Source organism: Mirounga angustirostris, unplaced genomic scaffold, assembly GCF_029215605.1.
Source record: "Mirounga angustirostris isolate CCGP_5_RB_7025 unplaced genomic scaffold, mMirAng1.0.hap1 SCAF_8, whole genome shotgun sequence".
In the NCBI taxonomy this organism is placed as follows: Eukaryota; Metazoa; Chordata; class Mammalia; order Carnivora; family Phocidae; genus Mirounga; species Mirounga angustirostris.
Window position 1 is genome coordinate 24,372,349 of NW_026991716.1, and position 26,852 is coordinate 24,399,200.

Consider the following 26,852-nt stretch of genomic DNA (forward strand, 5'->3'; position numbering starts at 1 on the left):
TTTGCAGTGAAATTGCACATTAACCCTGCCTGATTGCAATGGGTAAAAATCATTAATCTTTCACTTCCTGCCCCTAAAACCCTAAAACCTGATGGGTTAAATTTAAAATTTAAACCGCGGTGTTGTATTAAATTCAGTTTTGGCAGTTAGTGGATTTTTTTTTTTTTTAATCCTACAACAACAGATGTGACTAAAAGAATCGATCTTGTTGACATGGTTCTTTTTTTTTTTTTTTAAAAGATTTTATTTATTCATTTGTCAGAGAGAGAGAGCACAAGCAGTGGGGCGGCAGGCAGGGGGAGAAGCAGGCTCTCCGCTGAGCAGGGAGCCAGATGCGGGACTCGATCCCAGGACTCTGGGATCATGACCTGAGCCGAAGGCAGACGCTTAACCGACTGAGCCGCCCAGGCATCCCGACATGGTTATTCTTGTATGGAGAGAAACCAATACTAAAATACTAACAATATCATCTACCATTGCACATTCTGGCAAGGAAGTTTTTACATAAAGTCAGGTTCAGCTTGTTTTCCATTGTAGTGTCACAGCCTGCTGCTGACACAAAACATTTTTATCTGCAATTGGTTAAGTCATTTATCTTAGTAACACCTAGTTTTATTCACATTATTATAAAAGAAAAACGTTTGTAAATAACACACATTAAAATGTACATCGAAATGCTATTTAAAACATTTTCTGAGAAAGAAAGAACTATTCCTGAAGACCTAACTTCATATGATGGACCCCAAACAAATACTGTAACCACAGCAAGTGGAAAACCCACTGATTTCACAAGCTGTAAGAGTTGGAAGTGGGCGTTATTTACAGTAGAAATCTTAGGGTCTTTTGCAGAACCAAGTATGACTTCTCATTTTGTAGTCCGTGCCATCTCATTTAATTGATTTTCTGCCCAATTGATTTTCTTGTATTGAAACTCTTCAGATACAAATTTGGCTCTTTTCAGTCCAGTTTTTAGAGAGTGGGGGCTGAAAGAAAGACTTCTGAACCATGTTTGAAGGACAGCGGGGCTGCAGGCTCTCAAGGCAGCACATTTTTATCCTGAGAGCCAAAAAGCTGTCCAGAAGCTTCTCTTCTTTTTACTCTCAGCTTCCTCTTGGCTGCTAATAGCAGGAGGGTGAAAGGGAGAGTACGTATAGGAAATGCCAACCTAAGTGGAGAAGCCCAAATGGTTTCATTTATACAAACACATCATTTCAGTTGCTTATATTTGAGGTACAAAATTTTTTTTTTAAAAGTCCGTTAAAAATACCATTTTTGCCTCTTAACATTGATCATCCAATTGCTTTGGAATTTAGAGAATTTAAACACTTAGGATAGAGGTACAAGGGATACATTTAGAAAAGCAATCATCCACCCACTCCTCTCTACCAAAGCCTGGGACTCTTTCTCCATCCAATTTTTCTTTCGGTCTGTGTGATCTAATGCTATGTGGCAACTAAGTAGTGAGCCTAGATATGTGTGGGTAAGAGACTGAGGTTCATTACTTTGTAGCAGGGCTCTTCTCAACGGGGGCACCTGTGTCCTTCCAGGGAACATTTGGCAATGTCTCGAGACATTTGGCTTGTCCCAACTGGGGACAGGAGGAGGGGAGAATGGCACTATTCACATCTAGTGGGTAGAGGATACTTTCAGATAGCCAGATCCTACAATGCTCGGGACAGCCCCCACAACAAAGAATTATCTGGCCCAAGATGCCAATACTGCAGAAGTTGAGAAATTCTGTTTTACAGTCCCACTTCAGGTGTTGGGGTGTGTGTGTGTGTGTGTGTCAGCTGGGGCTAGCGGGATTTTAGAATCACCAACCACAATACTGTTATCAGCCCACCAGACCCTAGAATCTGTTCTGACATCCACAGTCGCCATACTGCATCCTTCTCTCCCTCCTTCCTGGAAGGGCTGAGCACAATGACACACCCTCTCTGTTTAGCCACATGCAGGCAGTGATACTGGATGGGCTGCTTGCCTTCAGTCTTCTAGTCTTCTGGTTCCTTTCACTCATTCCTGAGTTTCGGGTGGGCTTTGAAAGGTCCAGTGTTAGAGGCACAATTAGAAGACTTTGAAGTATCCTTTTTTTACATCACAGCAGCTCACAGAAAAAAATGAAAATATTTCTACAGTATCCTGGGGTAAGCTGAGGAAGCTGCTCAACAGTGATCAGCCCTGAAGCTCCAGTCACAGCCAGGTGTGAAGAGATCAATATTCCCTGCAGCCTCTGCAGGGCACAGAGGTTGGGAAAGTACATAAAGTATCAGAATGCTAGGAAGGAACTTAAAAACTCCATCAAGAATTGATGTAGTCACCACAATAAGTAGTAATTCCTTGCAACAACCACCTGGAAAATTCTGATATTTTTGTTCTCTTTTTTTTTTTCTGTTTTAGTACTCCTTAAAATCCCTCCAGTTAATTTATGGAGTGGAGACTGCATGTAATTCTTGAAGCCTGTGGTGACGGACACAACATTTGATACTGAAGTTAACAGACCTTAGAGTTTTGGAATGAACTGTGGTTAGAATACCAAAAAAAAAACTAGTTGAAGAGAACTCACAATTTCACTGTACTTTGGTGATAACAGGAGCCTATGTGGAGAAGAGAGCATAAAATAAGAAAGCTGAATTTTTTTTTCTCTTGCTGAAACAAAACTCCAGGAAATGAAATGAATGTCATTGCGGAAGGTTACGGAATGAACTGAAAGAAAATTATCTTCCTCAAGTATCTCTCCCTTTCAAAACCCAGTTAGGCTTCTTTTTGGAGTGGGTCTCAGCCATTAATAGGTCTTCCTGGTTCGTAGGTTGTTCGCTGTAGATTTCTTTCCCATGCTCCAGCTATGGAATGCGGGAGATTTTTATGCAGAGAACCTGTATCAGTGAGGAGAGAATTCTGAAGGATCCGAGGGAGCACACTTCCAGCGGGTTACTTACTAGGTGAGGAGATTACCTCATGCTGCCAAAGCCCCTTCTGGAGTTAGCTCTGGCTGATATGTACCAAATCGTTCAGGAGGTCTATTCTTGAACACTGGTAGAGCGCATAGGCCAGCTTTCCCACCGTGGCCCCCTTATTGCCTTCCCTCATCAGCCACTTTTGGAGCATCTGGTAAACCTTTTCTTTTAGTCCATCGCGCTCATAGTCATGGTCAATTTCCTCAATCTGAGGTTCAGTGAAGCCCAGCTTACGGGCACAGTTTTTCCATTGCTTCCCCAGATTTTCCCTGACTGGGTTCAGATGTTTATCAGTCAGACTAGTGATATTTTCTGCCAAACAGAAAAGAGAAGAAGGCATCAGGCTATAACCCATTTGAACATTCTAGTTTCAAAAACCTGTATAAAGAGTATCAGGAGACAATAAAAAAGATAACTTATTAATTATAGAGTTGCTGACCCATGAGGTGATACTTTACATGTCTGGAAGCCCATTTGGAATGTTTATGTGAGTACAATAGAGAACCTCTTCCTCTTAGCAGATACCTCTCCCAGCTACAGCTGATGGCATTGGGAATAAAAGCCCTGCTTGGCTACTAGGCTGTTCTATACAACCTTAGCCAGTGGCCCTGTTAATATCAGGCCTTCCTGATGTAAAGAGGGAAGAAAACACCATTTTTGTTCCTTTTGGCATTGTCTACTTATATCTGGCCAGAATCAAGGTCATTCAATTCCTGATCCCCTGCCCCCTACAGTTCACATTCCTCTTACTTAGGGAAACCAAGACCATCAAGTGCAAACTTTTCAATTACAGTGCCTTCCCTTATCTTTTAAGGAATGAGGTATCTACTTTTCAAGGTCTGTTTGGGACTCCTCTCTCCTTTACCCTAAGTGTTATCTTCTCCTACAGCCACAGCCTCCCTTTCTACTGGTTCCTTCCTCTTAGGCCTTCATAAAAATAACAAAAAGAAACTAAAGTATAAAATCACCACCACACACATTTTCCTTGATCCTCATCCCAGCCCAATAAGCTGAATATAAGGAAAAAGACATCTCATTCCCCATGCCCATTCTTTCCTTAGCATCCCCCCTCGCCCCGCAACTCCCATTCTTTCCTTAGCTCCCCACAATGCATTTCTGTCATCACCACTGGATGTCAGCAGTCCAAAAACGTCCCAAATTTTGTCAACACCTCTCCGGGAGAGGGACCCTGGGCTTCATCAGATTCTCAAGGGTACCTGTGTCACCCCAAGAGTTAGGAACCTCCTCTCTAAGGACTATTCTTCAAATGGATTAGGCCAGGGATTGGCAAACTATGGCCTCTGGGCCAAATCTGGCCTGCTGCCTGTTTTTGTAAAAAAAGTTTTACTGGAACACAGCCACGTACATATGTACATATTGTCCGTGGCTGCTGTTGCATTGCAATGTCAGGTGAGTAGTTGCAACAGAGACCTCAGGGCCAGTGAAACCTAAAACATTTACTCTCTGGCACTTGACAGAAACATTTTGCCAGCCCTGGGGTTAATCATAAAGCTGCGTTCTTAAATCCCATTGTTTTGGCCTCATGCCTGTTTCCCAGGTTGTGTTTTGGGATTAATGTTATGAGCCTGCAGAGTGGAACCCTGTAAGAGAAAGCTCTCTTGTTTTTATAACAGAGGTGCTGTTGAGGGCATAGTCTTCTATCTTTTCAGAATCCCTTTTGATGAAGACCTGAGGGACCTACCTCTCTTAGGTCTGAGTAGTGATATTGATCATGATGATGATGATGATGTGTTCAACACTTTCATAGATCTTACTATGTGTTAGGCAGTGTTCTAAGCTCTTTATACATATTGACTCATTTAATTTTCATAACAAATCTGTGAATTAGATATTGTAATTATCCCCATATTAAACATAAATAAACCACAAAAAAATTATACGGAAATTACAGAGACATTTTACAGAGAAAACATGGGGCAACTTTCAGGGAAAATAATTGGAAAAATTTCAGGATTCCACTCTATCCCTCTAAACAAGTAAGAAAGTTTCAGGTTGCTAGATGACAGGTCTTTAAAGGGCATCTTACCAAAGATATCTTGGTACTTAGAAGCTGGCTCTTTCAAGTTCATGTCTGGTAGCACTGAACTCATTCCACTAATCTCCATATAATTTTGGTCTCCAACCTGAATGCCAGCACTGTTGTATATGGTACATTTTGCAGACTCATCTGAATAGAGTGAAACACACAGGTAAGTATATCTAGACTGAAAGCAAAAGAAATAAATACAACATGGTAAAAGGGCAGAGCTTTACTCCAGATGTATAATTTAAATTATTTATCCTATGCCAACCTTTGAAATTTTCTTCTTTAAAATGTAACTGAACCAACCTCACATCCATCACGATGACTACTATAAAAACAAAAACAAAAACAAAACAACAACAGAAATAACACGTGTTGGCAAGGATGTGAATGAACTGGAACCCCTGTGTGCTGCTGGTGGGAATACAAAATGGTGTGGTAAACAGTATGGAGGTTCCTCAAAAAAATTAAAAATAGAATTACCCTAAGATCCAGCAATTCCACTTCTGGGTATATACCCAAAGGAATGAAAGCAGGGCCTCAAACAAAGATTTATACACCCCAGTCTATAGCAGCATTATTCACAACAGCCCAAAAGTGGAAGCCACCCAATGTCCATCAACAGAGGAACAGATAAGCAAAATGTGTTATATACTGACAATAGAATATTTTCAGCCTTAAAAAGGAAGGAAATCCTGATACATGCTACAACATGGATGAACCTTTAGGACACTGTGCTCAGTGAAATAAGCCAGTCACAAGAGGACAAAGATTGTATGATTCCACTTCTATGAAGTACCCTAGAGTAGTCAAATTCATAAAGACGCAAAGTAGAATGGTGGCTGCCGGGATGGGAGGTGGACTGGGGAATTAGTGTCTGATGAGTACAGAATTTCAGTTTGGGAAGATGAAAAGAGCTCTGGAGATAAATGGTGGTGATGGTAGCCCAATATTTTGGTTTCATCACAAATGGCAGTCTTTGGCCTATATAAGAATCAAAATATCCAAGACTTCTTTCTTAACCTTCAGAAAACAGCAAGCAAGTAAAAGAACACAAGCAGTGACCTTCACTTCCATCACAGATTGGGTACAATGGGACCACTGTGATGCAGATTAGAGCAGACAATGCCTACCAATTACAAGGAAGGACCTGTAATCCAACACTTGCAGGCAGCTGCAATGAATCCCACCTGAACTGAGGCCAAGTGGTCTGATGGAGATTATTCCACGGTTGCAAATTGCATCTGGCGGCTGAACACCACAAGCAACTCACCCTTGTTACCTTAGAGTCTACAACAGAGCTAATGGCTGCTTTATTTTCAGAAACATTTAAAAAAAAAATTGTAGCTAAAAAAACTGTTTACCTCTTGATAGGACGGAGATGAATGGAAGGGTGGGTGTATTTCCCAGTAGGTTGGTCTCAGGCACTGGAGTTTTATGCACGCTTGGCATATGGCTTGGATTTGGCCCATACCAAACTCTTGAACCTGCTGTTCCCAGATCCTGTGGTCTTGTTCCAAAAGGGAATGGATTGTACAGTCCATTGTTCCAGTATAGTACTTGGGGTTGGCTGGTTAGCCCTGTGGGTTGGTGTAGTGCATTACCAGGACTGGTTGCACTAGAATAAGGAAGGCCTTTTACTCCTGGGTTCTGAACATTCTCGTAAGGTCTCTGCTGTGCAAAAGGGTCATGGGAGACCCTTCGTCTCCTTTCCTCCTCTCTATTATAAGCCACATTCTGTCTGAGCGGTTTTGTCTGCCTGTCCATGCGGCTGCCAAAAAGATGGTAGTTGGCTTCCTCCTGGAGTTTACTCTGCAAGCTGAGCTGATTCTCCTCCTGCTGGTTCTCTAGGGAGGGACCAAACCAGGACTCCTCCACGGGACCTATCCCAAGTCCCTGGGAACTGTGCAGCGAGCTGGGCTGTTCTGGGGCTGAGAAGAAATGATCAACATTGGAAAGAGTTTCAAAAAGCAACAAGAAGTAAAATAAAAGCTGAGCACCATCATACATCTGTATCTCAGAATAACATACTGAAACCTTTGCGAACAAATAAAAAAGCATTTACTTGATGGTCCTCTTCCTACCTATATTACCTATATAGGTAATTCGTAGAAGTACCTGCATGGTGGTGAGAGAGCACTAGGGAAATTTTAACAGGCAACAGAAATGTGAGTGTCACAGGAATGAGCAAGGAAGAGAGGGACTTGTGTTGTAGCAGAGAAGGTGGCTGTCTCCTTGATGGGATGCAGGGCTACAAAATAAGAACAGGAGCAGCTTGGTGTTAAGCACTTTCCATGGATTCTTTTATTCTTTAAAAGCCCTGTAGGAGTAGGAGCAATTATTATCATGACTTGATGGATGACGTTTACAAGAGGTTAATTTGTCCTAAGACAGATAGCTAATAAAGTGGTTTCAATATCCTATACTCTGTTTTTCCTTTAGTATCCCTCCTTGAATCTGAGATCAACCTCTCTGCTTGTTCTCTGAATCTGTCATCCCTGACCTCAAGGACCTTGCTTCCACACACATCCCCTCTTGTTCCTGAGCCGTCACTTTCTTCCTATCAGATATGTTAGGCCTCTTATGTTCAGGATGCTTTGTGATTTTGGTGAATACACTGCTATTTACTCTTTCAAATATATGTATCTTCACTCCCAAATATATTATAAATTTCTTTAAATATTTTATAGCTTCTTCTGTTTCTTTACGGTCATGAAAAGTATTTTTGAGAATAGAGTGAATGCATGAACAAACAAGTGAATACATTACTTTCAGTCATCGGATGTTACCTGAATTTGACCTGCTTGGAGGTATTGCTGTACAGTCAATCTGGAGAGAATGCATTCTCTTCACAATTAAATTTTGGGCTGGGTCTGGATACTCTTTCTGTAATTAACAGCATAAATGTACACCTTAGTAAGCAGTAGAAAATAGTTCCAGAAAATTATTATAAGAAAAACAAATCTTTTCAAATGGTAGAGATTTCCTGTAGCTCTTACAAGGAATAAATCTTTTTTTAAAAATAAACTTTTTTCCCAAATAGCCAAAACAACCTTAAAAAAGAAGAACCAATTTGGAGGGTTCACACTTCCTGATTTCAAAACTTACTACAAAACTACAATAATCAAAACTGTGTGGTAATGGTCAAAGGACAGGCAGAGACCAATGGAAGATAATAAGAGAACCCAGAAATAAACCCTTGCATGGCTAACTGATTTTCAACAAGGGTGCCAAGACCATGCAATGGGGGAACACAGGATATCCACACCTAAAAGAATGAAGCTGGACCCTTACCATTAATATATACAAAAATTAATTCACATGGACCAAAGCTTAAGCGCTTAAACCACATAAACATTAGAAGAAAACATAGGGGGAAAGATTCATGACATTTGATTTGACAATAATTTCTCAAATAGGACACCAGTAACATAGGCAATAAAATAAAAATAAATAAACTGGACAACATCAAAATTAAAGCCTCTGTGCATCAAAGGACACCATCAAGAGAGTGAAATGGAATAGGAAGAAAAATATTTGCAAATCATATATCTCTGATAAGGGATGAATATCCAGATTATATAAAGAATTCATACAATTCAACAGTAAAACAACTCAATTCAAAAATGACCAAAGGGCTTGAATAAACATTTCTCTAAAGAAGATCTACAAATGGCACATGAAAAGGTGCTCAACATCATTAGTCATTAAGAAAATATCCATTAAAACCACCATGTAAGATATATATGACTTCACACTCATTAGAATGGCTATTATTTAAAAAACAAAACAAAACCCAGAGCATGAAAAGTGTTGGTGAGAATGTAGAGAAATTGGAACCTTGTGCATTGTAGGTGGAAATGTAAAATGGTAAGGCCATTATAGAAAACAATTTGATGGTTCCCCAGAAGTTAAACATAGTATTATCATACAACGTAGCAATTCCACTCTTATGTATATACCCAAAAGAATTGAAGAGCTCAAAAAAAAAAAAAAAAAAAATCATACACCAATGTTCATAGCAGCCTTATTCACAGATAAAAGGTGGAAACAATTCAGTATCCATCACAGCTGAATCAATAATCAAACTGTGATAGACACATAAAATGGAGAATTATTCAGCCTCAAAAAGGAGTGAAGCTCTAACACATGCTACAACATGGATGAACCTTGAAAACATTACCCTTAGTGAAACAGGGTAGACACAAGAAGACAAATACTGTCTGATCCCCACATCTGTAAGGTACCTAGAAGAGGCAAATTCATAGACAGAAACTGGAATTAAATGTTAGCAGGGGCTGGGGAAAGGGAGGAATGAGGGGCTCTTATTTAATGGATACTGAGTTTCTGTTTGGGATTTTTAAAAATGGAAATGGATACTAGCTACGTTTGTACAACATTGTGAGTGTACTTAATGCTACTGAATTGTACACTTAAAAATGGGTACAATGGTGGGGCACGTGGGTGGTGCAGTCCTTTAAGGGACTGACTTTTGGTTTCTGCTCAGGTCGTGATCTCCAGGTCATGATATAGATAGAGCCCTGCGTCAGCCTCTGCGATCAGCACCCAGTCGCCTTAAGACTCTCTTTCACACTCCCTCTGCCCTCCTCCCATCCATGTGCGATTGCGCTCACTCTCTAAAATAAATAAATAAATCTTTAAAAAAGAAAAGAAAAAATGGGTAAGATGGTAAATTTTATGTTATGTATATTTTACCAAAATAAAAAAAAAAGAAAAAGAAACTCTTTTTTGCTATAAAAGTGATACTACTCATTATTGAAAATATAGAAAATGTACAGAATTATATTTAAAAAGAAACCTACACGTACTGCCTCCACTTCAAGCACAAAATTAACATTTTGGTATTTCCTTTAAGTTTTTTTCTTAGTCATATTTGCATTTTGTTTTAATATGTAGTGTTTTTGTTAGTCTTCAGTTTTAAGTTTTTCTAAGTTCCATTGTGATTTCCCTTTTTGATCCACAGGTATTTAAAAATATACTTCTTAACTCCTAACCACATGAGATTTTCTAATTTTAAGATTAATTTGTAGCATAACTGAAATAAAATCAGAGAAAATTCTTTATATGATTACAATCCTTTTAAATTGGTTGATAATTGTTTTATTTCCCAGGGCATGGTCAATTTTAAAGTGTGTTCTGTATGTTCTTGGAAAAGCCTTTAAAGGTAAGTATTCTGCAGTTATTAAATGCAGTGTTTTATTTCTTTCCATTCAGTCAAATGTTAATCATGTTCTTCAAATTTTCTATATCCTTACTGATTTTTTTTTTTGTCCAGTTGTTCTATCAGTGAGAAATCTATATTAAAATCTCCAATTTGTCTATTTCTCCTTTGAGTTTTGTCAAGTTTTGCTTTGTATGTATTGAGGCCATGTTATTTAGGGCATATACATATTTAAAGCTGTTATTATCTTCCTGGTGAATTGAACTTTTTATCATTATGAAATATTCCTGATTATTGTGGTAATGCTTTTTTAGCCTTAGTAACTATCCTTCCTGATGGCCTTTGGATGCCCAAGAACGGTTTCCACTGGATACCTCTCCTTTTAGAGTGTAGGTATCCCTCAAAAGTCTGGTAATTCTTGACTCTCTGGTTTTTTATCTTTATTTTAAAATCTCCATATGCCTTCCTGTTTTATTTACTGTAGTCTTCCCCTCATGTTGCTATAAGACTTAGGCCAGCAACTTGCTTTCTAAGTGTGTATGTAGGGAAGGTCTTTGTTTCTCTTGGTTACTTAGCTGGTATCAACCTTTGACATACCTCTTAGACCCCAGACACCAACTTCACTGCTTCAAGTTGAGGCAGATGCTGCTCTCATCTGTTGCTTAGTGCAAGGGAATCAGGGGGAGGAGCCAACTTTTGTAACTGGCACAACCATGGTTCCCGAATGACAATCTTATCATCAATGTCCCAGGTGACCATTCTGTTTCTTGTACACACGGACCCAAGGCTTGCTCCACCAGTTCTTCTTCAGCATTATGTTTTGGGTTAGCATTTTCTTCTTCTGTTCTATGACTTAGCAAATATAATTCTGTTGGCTTTCTATCTTTCAAGAATTCTTCAAAACGACTGATCCACCTACGGTACTTTCCATTCTATTCCAGTGACATTGTGCTTTTGTTTTCATATTGCTATATATAATTTTTCTCATTTCATTAGTTTTGATGGAGGAATGGGTCCAGTATGCCAACTTGATGATATCTGTATAAAACTGCTAATTTTCTTCAAGTGGTTATCAAGCTTGCTTACCTCAAATTATATTGCCTTGGTTTTCAAGATTGATAATATATATGTTTTGATATGTTATGCTTTGAGTACCTGCTAGGTTACCTACCTTTAAACTTGTCACATCGTCTTCTACATTTTCTTCTAATTGAACTACATAAAAGGGCCTAAATTTTTCTTCAATGCCTGTATAAAAAAAATAATACTTTAAATTTTCTAAAGTAAAGTATTTTCTAAAGTAAAATTTAAATATTAGCAATCTATTATTTTTGAATTACTTACCTTAATCTGTGGACAAAGCAGTAAAATAAAAATTTTAATGCCAAATCACTGACTTACATGTAGAGACTAGTAAGACCAATAAGTAGGTGGACAGAAGGAGGGACAAGATAACACTGAAAACCAAGGGCTACTGCCTAATAGCATGTTTCTCTGGCTGCAGCACAGAGCCCTATCTAGTATGAATTACTCTCCAAGTGAACAGGGATGGATGGACTCCTTGTTTCTATGTCTCTGGGATCAGAATTATTATAGGACAGAATACTCAGAATAAGGATTTGATATGAGTCAAGAGGTGCTAGCTTTAAAAGAAAAAGGCAACTTCCACTTTCAGGAAGATAGAGTAGACATACTTTTCCTCATTTCTCCCTCTAAGCACAAGAACTGCTAGATATCACATATAAAACAAACATGAAAAGAGTCTGAAAGGAGGAAAGAAAAGGCAGACCAACTACAGAGTTTGGGATCTGAGGAAAGTCATGGCGATGAGTTCACTAGGATTTCTTTTTGCCTTTTAGATCTCAGACTTAGCCTTAAGGAAGCTGGCAACCCACCCCCCCACCAAAAAAAAAAAGCCTAACAAAAGCCTCTTCTAGCCAAAGGACTAAGCAAGGGGCAGCCTAGCAAGACAAAAGACCTTTATTCAATAACCATTCTCCAGCCAAACATCACAGAATACACTGTGGCTCCACTCGCAACCTCACCAGCAAAGGCCAAGTAAGAAGAGCTAAGACTTCCAACCTCATGAAACAGTAACAGGGTACTCCAACATTCCCACCAGAGTGATCTCAGAGAAGGCCAAATAAGGAGCCAGGTCTTTCCTTCCTGCCAGATGGTAATCAATGGACTATGAGGGTAAACTGGACTTGCACCCTTATTTTGCAGTAATAAGGTGCTCCCACCCATTCCAGTGGAGAAGTATCAGGAGAGGCCCCAGTGGGAGTCAGAACTTTCACCTCCACTGCAGTGTCCATGGAGACCAGGTGCACTCCACTGGAACTTCCATCCTGACCAGTACAAACAAGGAGCCCCCCCCCTGGCCCCCCACCACCCCGCCTCAGGTGTCAACAGGGCTCAGTAGAAAACCTGGACGTCCCTCTACCTGTCAAACAAGGTGGCAGCCACCCTTCCACTGGCAAAGCCATGTCAGAAAAGGCTAGCTAATAGAGAAGGCTTGAAGAAGATCCAGAATCTCCTAACACTATAAGAAAATGTACAAGTTTCAAGAGAAAAAAATAACTCATCACACTAAGAACCAGGAATATCTAAAACTGGAGAAAAAAAGATAATCAATAGATGTCAACACCAAGATACCAGAGATAGTAGAATTCACTGTTTAAAGGTTTAAACAGCCATGATACAAATGCTTCAACAAGCAATTACAAATAAGCTTAAAACAAATGAAAAAACAGGGATGCCTGGGTGGCTCAGTTGGTTAAGCCATTGCCTTTGCTTGGGTCATGACCCCAGGACCCTGGGATCGAGTCCCACATCAGGCTCCCTGCACAGCCTGCTTCTCCCTCTGCCTGCCACTCCCCCTGCTTGTGCTCTCTTGCACACTCTCACTCTCTCTCCATCAAATAAATAAATAATCTTAAAAAAAATAAAGATAAAAAAACAGGAAGCCTCAACAAAGAAACAAGATATAAAAGAAAGTTCAATGAAATTTTTGAATTAAAAAATATAGTAAACCAAAATGGATGAGTTCAACAGCAGAATAAAGGGGACAGAGGAAAATCAGTAAGCTGAAAGACAGAATGATAGACATAACCCAATTTGATCAAGAGAAAGAAAATAAACTGAGAAAAAAAAAGTGTACAGAGCCTCAGGGACAAGTGAAACTATAACAAAAGATCTAGTATTTTTGTTATCCCTACCTCAGAAAGGAAAAAGAGAGCATGGCTGAAAAAAGTACTCTACGAGATAATGGCTGAAAGCTTCTCAAATTTGGGAAGGGACATATATCTACAGATTCAAAAATCAAAAGAAAACCCAAACAGAATAAACCCAAACAAATTCATACCATGACAATAATTAAACCTCTGAAAGATAAAGTTGTGAAAGCAGCCAGAGAAAATGCCTTACCTATAGGTTTAAAAAAAAGGATTTCTTAACTAAAACCATGGAGGCCAGAGTAAGTTGCATGGTATTTATTAAATCCTGAAAGAAAGGAATTGTCAACCCAGAATCCTACACCCAGCAAAAATATCCTACAGAAATGAAGGTAAGACCAAGACATTCTCAAATGAAAAAAAACTGATAATTTGTCCCTAGCAGACAACAACCTAAAAGAATGGCTAAAGGAACTTCCTAAACAAGAAGGAAATGATAAAAGAAGATACCCCAGGGCGCCTGGGTGACTCAGTTGGTTAAGCGACTGCCTTTGGCTCCGGTTTTGGTCCCGGAGTCCTGGGATCGAGTCCCACATCAGGCTCCTGGCTCAGCGGGGAGCCTGCTTCTCCCTCTGACCCTCTCCCCTCTCATGCTGTTTCTCTCTCTCTCAAATAAATAAATAAATAAATAAATAAATAAATAAATAAATAAATAAAAATCTTAAAAAAAAAAAAAAGAAGATACCCTGGAACATCAGGGAGGAAGAAAGAACACATGTGGTATAATTAAAAAATATTTATTCTTTTTCCCAGCTTCAGCTGGTTCATGGCATGGAGCTCCCCAAATCCCTGGGATCTCCTGAGCAGTAAGAATGTCTTTTCTATGTTAATGAGATGGCTCCTGGCTACAGGGATGAGGACAAGAAGCTAGATAGCTTCAGGATTGGAGCTGGTCACCAGAAGGACCTAGTTATGATTACAAGGCTGGCGCTTTCAGTACCAGCTGAGGGGAGAGGGACTAGAGATTTAGTTCAGTCACCAATGACCAGTGATTTAATCAATACTGCCTACTTAATGAAGCCTCCATGAAAACCCCTACACAATGGGGTTTGGAGAGCTTCCAGTAGTGAATACATTGAGTGAGTACATTGTTGGGAAAGTGGCATGAGAGCTCTGTGGCACACCACTCCCACCACCAATAACTTAATGAATCTCTTCCTTTGGCTGTTCCTGAGTTGTACTCCAGTAAATGTAAGTAAAATGTTTTCCTGAGTTCTATGAGTTCTAGTGAATTATTGAACCTTAAGGGGGTATTATGAGGACCTTCAAATTTGTATTTGGTGGAGTAGAAGTGTGGGTAGCCTTGGCATCCTATCTGCATCTGGGTCTAAAGTGGCGACAATCTTACAGCAGGCCTAAGCCCTTAAATCTGTGGAATCTGACAATAACTCCAGTTGGTTAGTGTCAGAATTTAATTGAATTCTAGAACACCTAGTTGTGACACATTTAGTGTCAGAAGTAATACTACAAAAAACACCCCACAACACAGAAATCAAAAATATGGGTAAATACAATAGGCTCTCTTTCTCTTTTTGAGTTTTCTAAACTATCACTGACAGTTGAAGCAAAACTGTAACAATGTCAATGTATTCTAAATATATGTAGAGGAACTATTTAAGGCAATTATATACAAAGGAAGGTAAAGGGAAGTAAAGGAAGTAAAGTTTTTATACTCCACTCAAACTGGTAAAATAATATAAGTATACTGTGATAAATTATGTACAGATAATGTAACACCTAGAGTATCCATTGGAAAAACTATCCTCAAATATATTATCCATAAATTCAGGGGAGCCTGGGTGACTCAGTCAGTTAAGTGTCCAACTCTTGATTTCAGCTCAGGTCATGATCTCAGGGTTGTAAGATGGAGCCCCACATTGGGCTCTGCACTGGGGCATGGAGCCTGCTTAAGATTCTCTCCCTCTGCCCCTCCCCAGCTCATGTGTGCATGTGCTCTCTTTAAAAGAAAGAAAAGAAAAGAAAAGAAAGAAAAAAATACTATTGATAAATTAAAATGGGATTCTAAATATGTTCAAGAATGCATAGGAAGGCAGCAAAAAGAAAATGGAGACATGAAAAACAGAAAGAACAAAAAACAAAATAAAATGGGAAATGTAAGCTCTAACATCAAAATTACACTAAATTAATATGGTCTAAAAACACCAATCAAAAGACAGGTATTGGCAGAATAGATTAAGGAAACATGACCCAAGTATATGCTGTCACAAGAAACTCACTTCACATATAATGATTATAGGCAATTTAAAGTAAAAAGACGGGGAAAGATATATCATATAAACATGAGTAAGAGAAAAGAAAGGTGGCCATATTAATATCCAATAAAGTAGACTTCACAGCAAAGATGATTGCTGGAGGTCACCTGGGTGGCTCAGTCATTAAGCATCTGCCTTCGGCTCAGGTGATGGTCCCAGGGTCCTGGGATTGAGTCCCACATCAGGCTCCCTGCTCAGTGGGAAGCCTGCTTCTCCCTCTCCCACTCCCCCTGCTTGTGTTCCCTCTCTTGCTGTGTCTCTCTCACTGTCAAATAAATAAAATCTTTAAAAAAAAAAAAAGATGATTGCTGGAGACAAAAAGGGACATTTATATAATGATAAAAGGATCAATCCATCAAGACATAGCAATCCTAAATATATATACACCAAACAACAGAGATGGAAAATCTATAAAGCAAAAGACGATAAAACTAAGAGCAGAAATAGACAAATTCTCAATTATAATTGTAGACTTGAACATCTCTTTCTCAACAATTCAAAGAACTAGACAGAAAATCAGCCAAGGCATAGAAGAACTCAACAACAGCATCAACAGGATCTAATCAAGATTTACAGCACACTCTACCCAAAGACAGCAGAATAATCCATTCCTTTCAAGTGTCCACAGAACATATCCCATGATACACCATATCCTGGGCCATAAAATAAACTTCAATAAATTTGACAGAAGTTAAACACACAGAATGTGTTCTCTGACTAAAATGAAATCAAACCAGACATCAGTAACAGAAAGATAACAAGAAAATTTCCAAACTTTTGAAAACTAAACAACATACTTCTAAATAATGCACAGATCAAAGAGAAAGTCTCAAGGAAATTTTAAAAATGCAATGAATTAAATGAAAATAAAAAACAATATATCAAAATTTGTGGGACATAACTAAAGCAGTGCTGAGAAGGAAATTTATGGCATTACATACACATTAGAAATGAGAAAAGGTCTCAAATCCAAATCAATAATCTAAGTTCCCACCTCAAGAACCTAGGAAAAGAAGAACAACACAAAAGTAGAAGAAAGGAAATGATAAAGAACAGGGATCTATGAAATGGAAAACATAAAAACAATAGGGGAAATCAATGAAACAAAAAGCTGGTTATTTGAAAAGATCAATAGGAAGACTGACAAAGGAAAACAGAGACATACATAACCAGTATCAGGAATGAAACGGGATATCACTACAAACACTGCAGGTATCTAAACAATAATAAGAGATACTACAAACAACTTTACACATATAAATTTGACAACTTAAATGAATTATCATTTCCTCAAAAAATACAAACTACCATAACCAGAACTACCCAACTATTTGATATACTACTCTGATATAAAACAGACTACTCTGATGTAAAACAGATCATCTAGATAGCTCCTATACTATTAAAGAAATCAACTTCAAAATTTAAAAACTCCCAAAAAAAGAAATTTCCAGGCCTGGATGGTTTCTTCAGAGAATTCTACCAAACTTCTAAAGAATTAACATTACTTACACTCATTCTCTTCCAAAAAATAAGAGGGAAAACTTCTCAATTTCTTTTATGGAGCCAATATTGATCCTGATATCAAAACCAGACAAAGACAATAAATACAAAAAGCATAAAGTTATAGACCAATATCCTCATGACTATACTTGCAAAAGCCTTAGCAAAATACTAGCAAATGGAATTTAGCAATATATTAAAAGAATCAAACACCATTACAAAATAGGTTTTATTCCTGGGATGCAAGGCTGGTTTGGTATTCAAAAATTAATCAATGTAATTCACCATATTAACAATGAAAAGAACGGAAATCACATTACCATACCAATCAATGCAGAAAAAGCATTTGACAAAATTCAAAACCAATTCATGATAAATTCTCAGAAAAATAAGATTAAATATGGTGAACTTCATCAAGTGATAAAGAGTATCTACAAAATACCTAAAGCTAACATACTTCATATGGAAAGTCTGAATGCTTTCCCCTAATATTGAGAAAAAGTGAGGGTGTCTGCTCTCACTGCTCTTATTTAAGATAATGCTAGAAATTCTAGCCAATGTGATAAAGTAAGAAAAGGAAATAAAAGTCATACAGATCAGAAAAGAAGAAATAAAACTCTCTATTTGGAGATGACATGAAAATCTAAAGAAGATACCCCAAAACTCCTAGAACTAATAAGTCAATTCAGTAAGGTCATAAGATACAAGATTAACATACAAAAAAAATCAACTATATTTCTATATTCTAGCAATGAACAAATGGACACCTAAATTTAAAATACAAAATACTTATAATTGCTCAAAAAAGAGAAATATATAGGACTTGTATGCTGAAAACTATAGAACACTGATAAAATAAATCAAAGAAGATATAAATGAAGAGACCATGTGTTCATGGATTAGAAAACTCAATATAGTAAAGATCTCAATTCTCCCCAAATGGATATACCGATTTAACACAATTTCTATCAAAATCTGGGTAAGATTTTTTTTTGTAGATTTAGACAAGATTTTTTCTAAATTTTATATGGAAAGACAAAGGAAATAGAGTAGCTAAAAGAATTTTTTAAATAAAAAAATGAGAGGAATCAATCTATACAGTTTTAAGACATATCACTATATTAAGACTGTGGGTATTGGCAGAGGGATAGATGCACACATCAATGGACCAGAATAGAGAACCCAAAAATAAATGCATAGAGATATCCCAATGATTTCTGCCAAAGAAGAAAAAGCCATTCAATGGAGGAAAGATACTTTCTTTTTTTTTTTTTTTAAAGATTTTATTTATTTATTTGAGAGAGAGTGCACAAGTAGGGTGAGAGGCAGAGGGAGAAGCAGGCTCCCCACCAAGCAGGCAGTTCTATGTAGGGCTTGATCCCGGGACTCCAGGATCATGACCTGAGCCAATGACAGACAACTGAGCCACCCAGGTGCCCTGGAAAGATAGATTTTCAACACACGGTGCTGGAACAAGACGATATTCATAGGCAAAAAATGAACTTCAACCTAAGCCACATATCTTATAAAATAATTAACTCAAGATAGATTGTGGTATTTTTCCAATAAAATCTAAATTGAATAACTGGCAAGAAAGACAACCAAATATTTAGTTCTGTGCTATTGTTCTTTGGTTATCAATTAAAAATTTTCCTTGACAATAATAGAAAAAAATACTTAACACAGTCTTAAATGTAAAACTGTAAGAATTTTAGAACAAAACATATTAGAAAATCTTTGAAATCTAACCCTGACAGTGTTTTTAGGCTTGACACCAAAGTACAATCCATAAAAGGAAAAATTAATAAACTAGACTTCATCAAAAACTTTTACTCTGTGAAAGATGCTTCTAAGAGAATAAAAAAAAAGCACTATATGTTGGAGGAAAACATTTGCAAACTACATATCCAATGAAGGAATACTATATGGAATATATAAAGAACATTCAAAATTCAACAGTAAAAAGAAACCAAGCAATCTAATTAGAAAGTGGGCAAAAGTTATTAAAGCAACATTTTACCAAAACAGAGAGACAGATAGCAAATAAGCACAAAAAAAGATATATTCAATATCATTAGCCATTGGAGAAATACAAATTAAAACCGCAGTGAGATATCACTACATACCTATCAGAATGGCTAAAATGACATAGTGATAATACCAAATGCTAGAAAAGATGCAGGGAAACTGGATCACTGGTGGTTCACATTGCTGGTAGGAACATAAAATGGTACAACTACTCTGGAAAACAGTGGCAAGAAAAGCCCACAAAAAAACAATCATGAAACTACCATACAACCTAGCTATCTCACTCCTGGGTATTTATTCCAAAGAAATAAAAACTTATATTCACACAAAAACCTGTAACATGAATATTTACAGCAGTGTTAGTTATAATAGCCAAAAACTGGGAACAAACCAGATTTCCTTTGAGGAGAGAATAAACAAACTGTGGTACATCCACACCATGGAATACTATTCAGCAATGAAAAGGAACAAATCATTGATACACAGAACAGCCTTGATGAATCTCTAGGGATTTATGCTGAGTGGCAAAAAGCCATTCCCAAAGGATTTCCAAAAAGTATTTTATGATTCTATTTATGTAACTTGTGAAATGACAAAAAAATGATAGAAATGGAGAACAGTTCAGTGATCCGCAGAGGTGAAGGAGGGGGGTGGGGTTGGGGAGGAAAGTGGGTGTGGCTATAGGAGGGCAACATAATGGACCCCTTGTGGTGATGGAGATGTTCTGTATCTGACTATATCAATGTCAATATCCTAGTTGTAATACTATACTATAGTTAGGCCAGATGTTATCATTGGGGTAAATTCAATAAAAGGATAAGGGATATTTCTGTTATTTCTGTTATTTCTTTTCTTTTTTCTTTTTTTTAGATATTATTTTATTTATTTGGCACAAAGAGACAGAGAGAGCACAAGCAGGGGGAGCAGCAGGCAGAGGGAGAGGGAGAAGCAGACTCCCCACGGAGCAGGGAGTTCTATGTAGGGTTTGATCCCGGGACTCCAGGACCCTGGGATCATGACCCGAGCCAAAGGCAGAGGCTTAACTAAGCCACCCAAGTGCCCCTCTTTTTTTTTAATTTTTTATTTTTTGTAATTTTATTTTATTATGTTATGTTAGTCACCATACAATACATCATTAGTTTTTGATGTGGTGATCCACGATTCATTGTTTTCATGTAACACCCAGTGTTCCATGCAGTATGTGCCCTCCTTAATACCCATCACCAGGCTAACCCATACCCTCACGTCCCTAAAACTCTCAGTTTGTTTCTCAGAGTCCATAGTCTCTCATGGTTCGTCTCTCCCTGATTCCTGCCCCCCGCTTCATTTTTCCCTTCCTTCTCCTAATGTCCTCCATGCTATTCCTTATGTTCCACAAACAAGTGAAACCATATGATAATTGACTTTCTCTGCTTGACTTATTTCACTTAGCATAATCTCCTCTAGTCCAATCTATGTTGATGTAAAAGTTGGGTATTCATCCTTTCTGATGGCTGAGTAATATTCCATTGTATATATGGACCACATCTTCTTTATCCATTCATCTGTTGAAGGGCATCTCAGCTCCTTCCACAGTTTGGCTATTGTGGACATTGCTGCTATGAACATTGGGGTGCATATGGCCCTTCTTTTCACTACATCTGTGTCTTTGGGGTAAATACCCAGGAGTGCAATTGCTGGGTCATAGGGTAGCTCTATTTTTAACTTTTTGAGGCACCTCCACACTGTTTTCCAAAGTGGCTGTACAAATTTGCATTCTCACCAACAATGTAAGAGGGTTCCCCTTTCTCCACAACCTCTCCCACATTTGTTGTTTCTTTCCCTGTCCATTTTTGCCATTCTAACTGGTGTAAGGTGGTATCTCAATGTGGTTTTGATCTGAATTTCCCTGATGGCTAATGATGATGAACATTTTTTCATGTGTCTGTTAGACATTTGTAGATCTTCGGAGAAGTGTCTTTTCATGTCTTCTGCCCATTTTTTGACTTGATTATTTGTTTTTTGGGTGTTGAGTTTGAGAAGTTCTTTATAGATCTTGGATACCAGCCCTTTATCTGTAGTGTCATTTGCAAATATCTTCTCCCATTCTGTGGGTTGCCTGTTTGTTTTGTTGACTGTTTCCTTTGCTGTGCAGGAGCTTTTTATCTTGATGAAGTCCCAAAAGTTCACTTTTGCTTTTGTTTCACTAGCCTTTGGAGACGTGTTTTGAAAGAAGTTGCTGTGGTTGATGTCAAAGAGCTTACTGCCTATGTTCTCCTCTAGAATTTTGATGGATTCGTAGTTTGAGTTTATCTTTGTGAATGGTGTTAGAGAATGGTCGAGTTTCATTCTTCTGCATGTGGCTGTCCAATTTTCCCAGCACCATTTATTGAAGAGACTGTCTTTTTTCCATTGCATGTTTTTTCCTGCCTTGTCGAAGATTATTTGACCATAGAGTTGAGGGTCCATATCTGGGTTCTCTATTCTGTTCCATTGGTCTATATGTCTGTTTTTGTGCCAGTTCCATGCTGTCTTGGTGATCACTGCTTTGTAATATTGCTTGAAATCGGGCAACGTGATGCCCCCAGCTTTGTTTTTCTTTTTCAACATCTCCTTGGCGATTCGGGGTCTTTTCTGATTCCATACAAATTTTAGGATTGTTTGTTCCAGCACTTTGAAAAATGTCATTGGAATTTTGATCGGGATGGCATTGAAGGTATAGATTGCTCTGGGTAGCATAGACATTTTAACAATGTTTAAGCCATGCATTAGAAGAGAAATAGTTAAGATTAGAACAGAGGTCAACGGATTAGAAACCAGAAACACAGTAGATCAGATCAATGACACTTGAAGCTGGTTCTTTGAAAGAATTAATAAGATCAATAAACCATTGGCCAGACTTAGCCAAAAGAAAACAGAAAGGACCCAAATTAATAAAATTATGAATGAAAGGGGAGAGATCACGACTAACACCAAGGAAATAGAAACAATTATCAGAAATTAGTATCAACAACTATATGCCAATAAATTGAGCAACCTGGAAGAAATGGATGCCTTCCTGGAAACCTATAAACTGCCAAGACTGAAACAGGAAGAAAATGAAACCTGAATAGGCCAACAACGAGTAACAAGATTGAAGCAGTGATCAAAAACCTCCCAAAAAACAAGAGTCCAGGGCCTGATGGATTCCCTGGGGAATTCTACCAAACATTCAAAGAAGAAATAATACCTATTCTCCTGAAGCTGTTTCAAAAAACAGAAACAGAAGGAAAGCTTCCAAACTCATTCTATGAGGCCAGCATTACCTTAATCCCCAAACCAGGCAAAGATCCCATCAAAAAGGAGAATTTTTTTTTTAAAGGTTTTTAAGTAATGTCTACACCGAACCTGGGGCTCAAACTTACAACCCCCCAGATCAAGAGTCCCACGTTCTACCGACTGAGCCAGCCAGGTACCCCTCTGTGTTTTTCTTACAACCACATGTAAATCTACAATTATCTCAAAATAAGAACTTTAATTTTGAAAAGGTGAAAAAGGCATGAAAGAAGAGAAGAGACTAAGTCAGGAGAAGATTGGCTGACTAACAGAATAAGAAAACAAGCAAATAAACCAAAGTAACCCTCTAATCCTTGGTAGCAGCGGTAGGTGGGCTTTAATTCTGTTTTCTCACAGCAGAAATAGGCTCCTAAGTGACTTCCTACTGTTTATTTTTTGCTCACTTGATTTTCTTTCCTCTGATTTCCATTCTTCCTCTGCCTCTAGGATCTTAGCAAGATCCTAGGTAACCTAGAGGAATGGGAAGAGGTACAAGGATGTGGCAAACATCCATGTCCCTTTCCCTCTCCCTCTCCTATAGGCCCAATCTAAATGACAACATACATTTCCAAAGATGTCAGCTACACAAGGGGAGAGAAAAGAAACAAGAGAAGCTAAGAAACAAAGAGGCCGGGGCGCCTGGGTGGCTCAGTCGTTAAGCGTCTGCCTTCGGCTCAGGTCGTGGTCCCGGGACCCTGGGATTGAGCCCCGCATCGGGCTCCCTGCTCGGCGGGAGGCCTGCTTCTCCCTCTCCCACTCCCCCTGCTTGTGTTCCCTCTCTCGCTGTGTCTCTCTCTGTCAAATAAATAAATAAAATCTTTAAAAAAAAAAAAGAAACAAAGAGGCCAGTGGAAGCAACCCAAGTATCCATCAACAGATGAATGAATAAAGAAAATGTGGTCTATAAATACCACAGAATACATACCATTCAGCAATAAAAAGGAAGGAGCTTCTGACACATGCTACAACATGGAGGAACCTCAGACATTATGCCGACTGAACTAAGCCAGGCACAAAAAGACAAATCCTGTATGATTCCACTTACATGAGGTACCCAGAGTAGTACCTTTCTATTTATGTAATAATAGACATAATAGAATAAATTCAGAGAGATGAAAAGTTAGAATGGTGGTTGCCAAGGGCTGGGGGAAGAGGAATGGGGAGCTGGTATTGAATGGGGAGCTGGTATTTAACTGAAACAAAGTTTCAGTTTGGGAAGATGAAGTTTTGGAGATGGGTGGTGGCGATGGTGAAGGTACTCAATGCCATTGCCCCATACACTTGAAGAAGGTTAACATGGTAAATGATGTGTTATGTATATTTTAACACAATTTTTAAAAAGTTACTTGTGAAAGAAAAAGAAATAAGAGGGCCTTACATGCCTTCATGCTTTTGAGATGGATGGTATCTTTTCATTGAACAAAATGTTTGAAATCTAGAAAACCAATCTGAAATCACAAGTGGAACTGAGTTTTTTGAAAACTTAAAGCAACTCCTTGACAACATCTTACTAGGAAAATTCGCCTCATTGGCAATGTACACAGTCATAAAAGATGCTCTTACCAGTAAATGTTGGCCGAACTTCTGGTTTCGCCTCCCAGCATTGCTTCATGATGCTGATAATCTCCATTGGGCAGTACTCAAGGATGTCTTCCACATTTGGCCTGTTCCCAGATTTAATGCACATTATCAACTGCTGTTCACAGATAGCATCTATAAAGCAAAGAAGAATTTAAGTTGACTTTCTCTTAGGTCCTGCATATCTCAGGCAGGGAGGTGGCAGAATTTGGACAATGCTGCTCATCTCTCTCTACAGAGGGTGTGCTTTTAATACAGGTGCCTCATCTGATAGGGGCAGAATGACCCTCTGACAAGGCACTGGCATGTTCTACTGCCCACATGATCAAACGACATTTTAACCTCTGCCGATGAGACAGAATTCACAACAAAGTGGCCTCCTGGTAGAACAAATAGAATATATAAATAAAACCAATGGCATACTCCAGATTTTAATACAAAGACAAATATGGTACAGCTCTTACCTGTAAGGAGCTCAATCTATTGTGACTGAAAACACTGAGTGGTAACTGTTATTCAAGGAGTAAGTACAAAGGGTTCTGCTAACAACTGTGACTAGAAGGTCAGAGAAGGCTTTGCTGAGTCAAGAAAAATGAGCAGGATTTATCCATGTAAAGAATCAGGAAGGGGGTGCCTGGGTGGCTCAGTTGGTTAAGCGACTGCTTTCGGCTCGGGTCATGGTCCTGGAGTCCCGGGATCGAGTCCCGCATCGGGCTCCCTGCTTGGCAGGGAGTCTGCTTCTCCCTCTGACCCTCCTCCCTCTCATGCTCTCTGTCTCTCATTCTCTCTCTCTCTCAAATAAATAAACAAAATCTTTAAAAAAAAAAAAAAAGAATCAGGAAGGAGGACTCTGAGAGGAGGATTCCAGGCTAGGGAAGCAGGATATGAATAGGCTGGAAGTCCCCGAAATCATGATGTGTCCCAGGAATTATGAATAGTTCATTATAACTGGGCATATTGACTAAAGAAAGAGAGGTAAGGAATAAGGCTAGAGAAAGATGGAAAAGCCAAATCAGAGAGGGCTTGGTATTCCATATTGAAGAATTTGAACTTTATCCTGAAGGCCCAGGGAGCCTTGGAAAGATTTTTTTTTTTTTAAGATTTTATTTATTTATTTAATTGACAGAGAGAGAGAGAGAGAGACAGCATGAGGGGGAACACAAGTAGGGGGAGTGGGAGAGGGAGAAGCAGGCTTCCGGCCGAGCAGGGAGCCTGATGCAGGGCTTGATCCCAGGACCCCAGGATCATGACCTGAGCCGAAGGCAGTCGCTTAACCACCTGAGCCACCCAGGAGCCCCAGCCTTGGAAAGATTTTAAATAGATGAGTGAGATGGTCATACTTGCCTTTTAGCATGACCAGCTTGGCTGCAGTGTGAATGGGGAATGGCATGAGTAGGCTTCAGCAGAAATATGAAGGGTGTGAACTAAAGAGAGTCTGGTGGCGATAGAAGTGGATGGATTCAAGATGTATCTTGAATCGTATGTATACCTTGGATTCATAGGTTTTGATGTCTGATTGGATGTAGGAGACAAGCGGCAAAGCTGAGACTGGGATGAGTAAGGGTTCTGGTCCAGCGACTCAGTAGGTGGATGGTGATGCCATTTTCTGAACATGAGAAGAGCAAAGCTGAGTGGACTACAAGGAGAGCATGCAGAAGATGAATTTGTTTGGGGGGATGCTGCTTTGGGGTTCCTCTGGTAGGTGTAATGGATCTAACAGATAAGGGGATATCCAGGCCAGGGCTAGAGATAAGAGATTTTAGAGGCCTTGGCAATGGGTGATCATTAAACCAAGGGAGCTGATAATCACCCAAGAAAATGGGACCAGAAAATGTCCATTAATCTGAAGAATGACCAATTCTATATTGGTTCTCCTTCATGAACAATGTCTTTTCTCATCTCTTTATTCTTAATTCCAATTAAAGTGCCCATAGTAAGTACCGAAAAGAAATAATTCTCGAGTAAGGGAGCAAGTGAATGAATGAAAGTATGAAGTACTATGTCTCATAAGCAGAAGCAAGCAAGCTTTCCTGTTCAGGAAGAATCCTGGAATTTTACATCACTTCCCAAACTCAGATATATCATCAAGGCTCCTATTTGTCCTGTGATCCCTGATTCCTAAACTGAGATTACTCATTCATTCAACATAATGGTATTGAGCACCTACTGTGTTCCAGGCACTGTGTGTGTAGATACTGAGGAAATAGCACTGAATAAATCAGATATGGTCCCAGCCCCTGCGTAACTTACGGTGTAGTGGGTAAGAAAGACATTAAATGAACAGACAGTCATAAGTCTTAACTGACTTCACTGAAGGTCACTATTTTACTCAGCAGTTTTGATTAATACCCAGATCCCATTCCTCTACAAATGTCTTACTTTCATAGGGCTCCTTATTAGCAAATATTGCCCAAAGTACTATGCCAAAGCTGTACACATCTGACTTCTCCGAGGGCTTTGCATTGATGTCATTCAGATGCTCAGGGGCCATGTAGCAAAGGGTTCCGCCATTTTTCTTAGAGACACTATTCAATTTCCTCTGCTCATTATGTTCCTCTTTAGTCAGTTTACTCCACATCTTAAAGGAAGCAACGCCAAGATCAGCTATCTGCAAGAAATCAAAACCAAAAGGATTGTTCTGTGAGAGCCACAGGTAAATCAGACTTGTCTTTAAATTTGGGGCTTAACTAATAGATGGGAGGTATAGTGGATTTCCAGAAATTTCCACTAGATAGATTTAAAACAGCTACTTCTGAACAAATT

General features: G+C 38.8%; 1 protein-coding gene across 6 annotated transcripts in view; it reads right to left on the bottom strand.

The window, feature by feature from the left end:
- Positions 1–217: 217 nt before the first annotated feature.
- The window catches only part of RIPK1 (receptor interacting serine/threonine kinase 1), a 41,558-nt gene continuing 14,923 nt past the window's right edge, over positions 218–26,852 (bottom strand). For all 6 annotated transcript variants that reach the window (XM_045866453.3, XM_045866454.3, XM_064597265.1 and 3 more), the window contains 7 exons: positions 26,469–26,697; positions 24,075–24,224; positions 11,352–11,428; positions 7,788–7,884; positions 6,363–6,929; positions 5,002–5,142; positions 218–3,266 (listed from right to left, as the gene is read on the bottom strand). In XM_045866453.3, the coding sequence (XP_045722409.2) occupies positions 2,980–3,266; positions 5,002–5,142; positions 6,363–6,929; positions 7,788–7,884; positions 11,352–11,428; positions 24,075–24,224; positions 26,469–26,697 (1,548 nt within the window). In that variant the 3' untranslated portion in view covers positions 218–2,979. The remainder of the gene's footprint in view (positions 3,267–5,001; positions 5,143–6,362; positions 6,930–7,787; positions 7,885–11,351; positions 11,429–24,074; positions 24,225–26,468; positions 26,698–26,852) is intronic.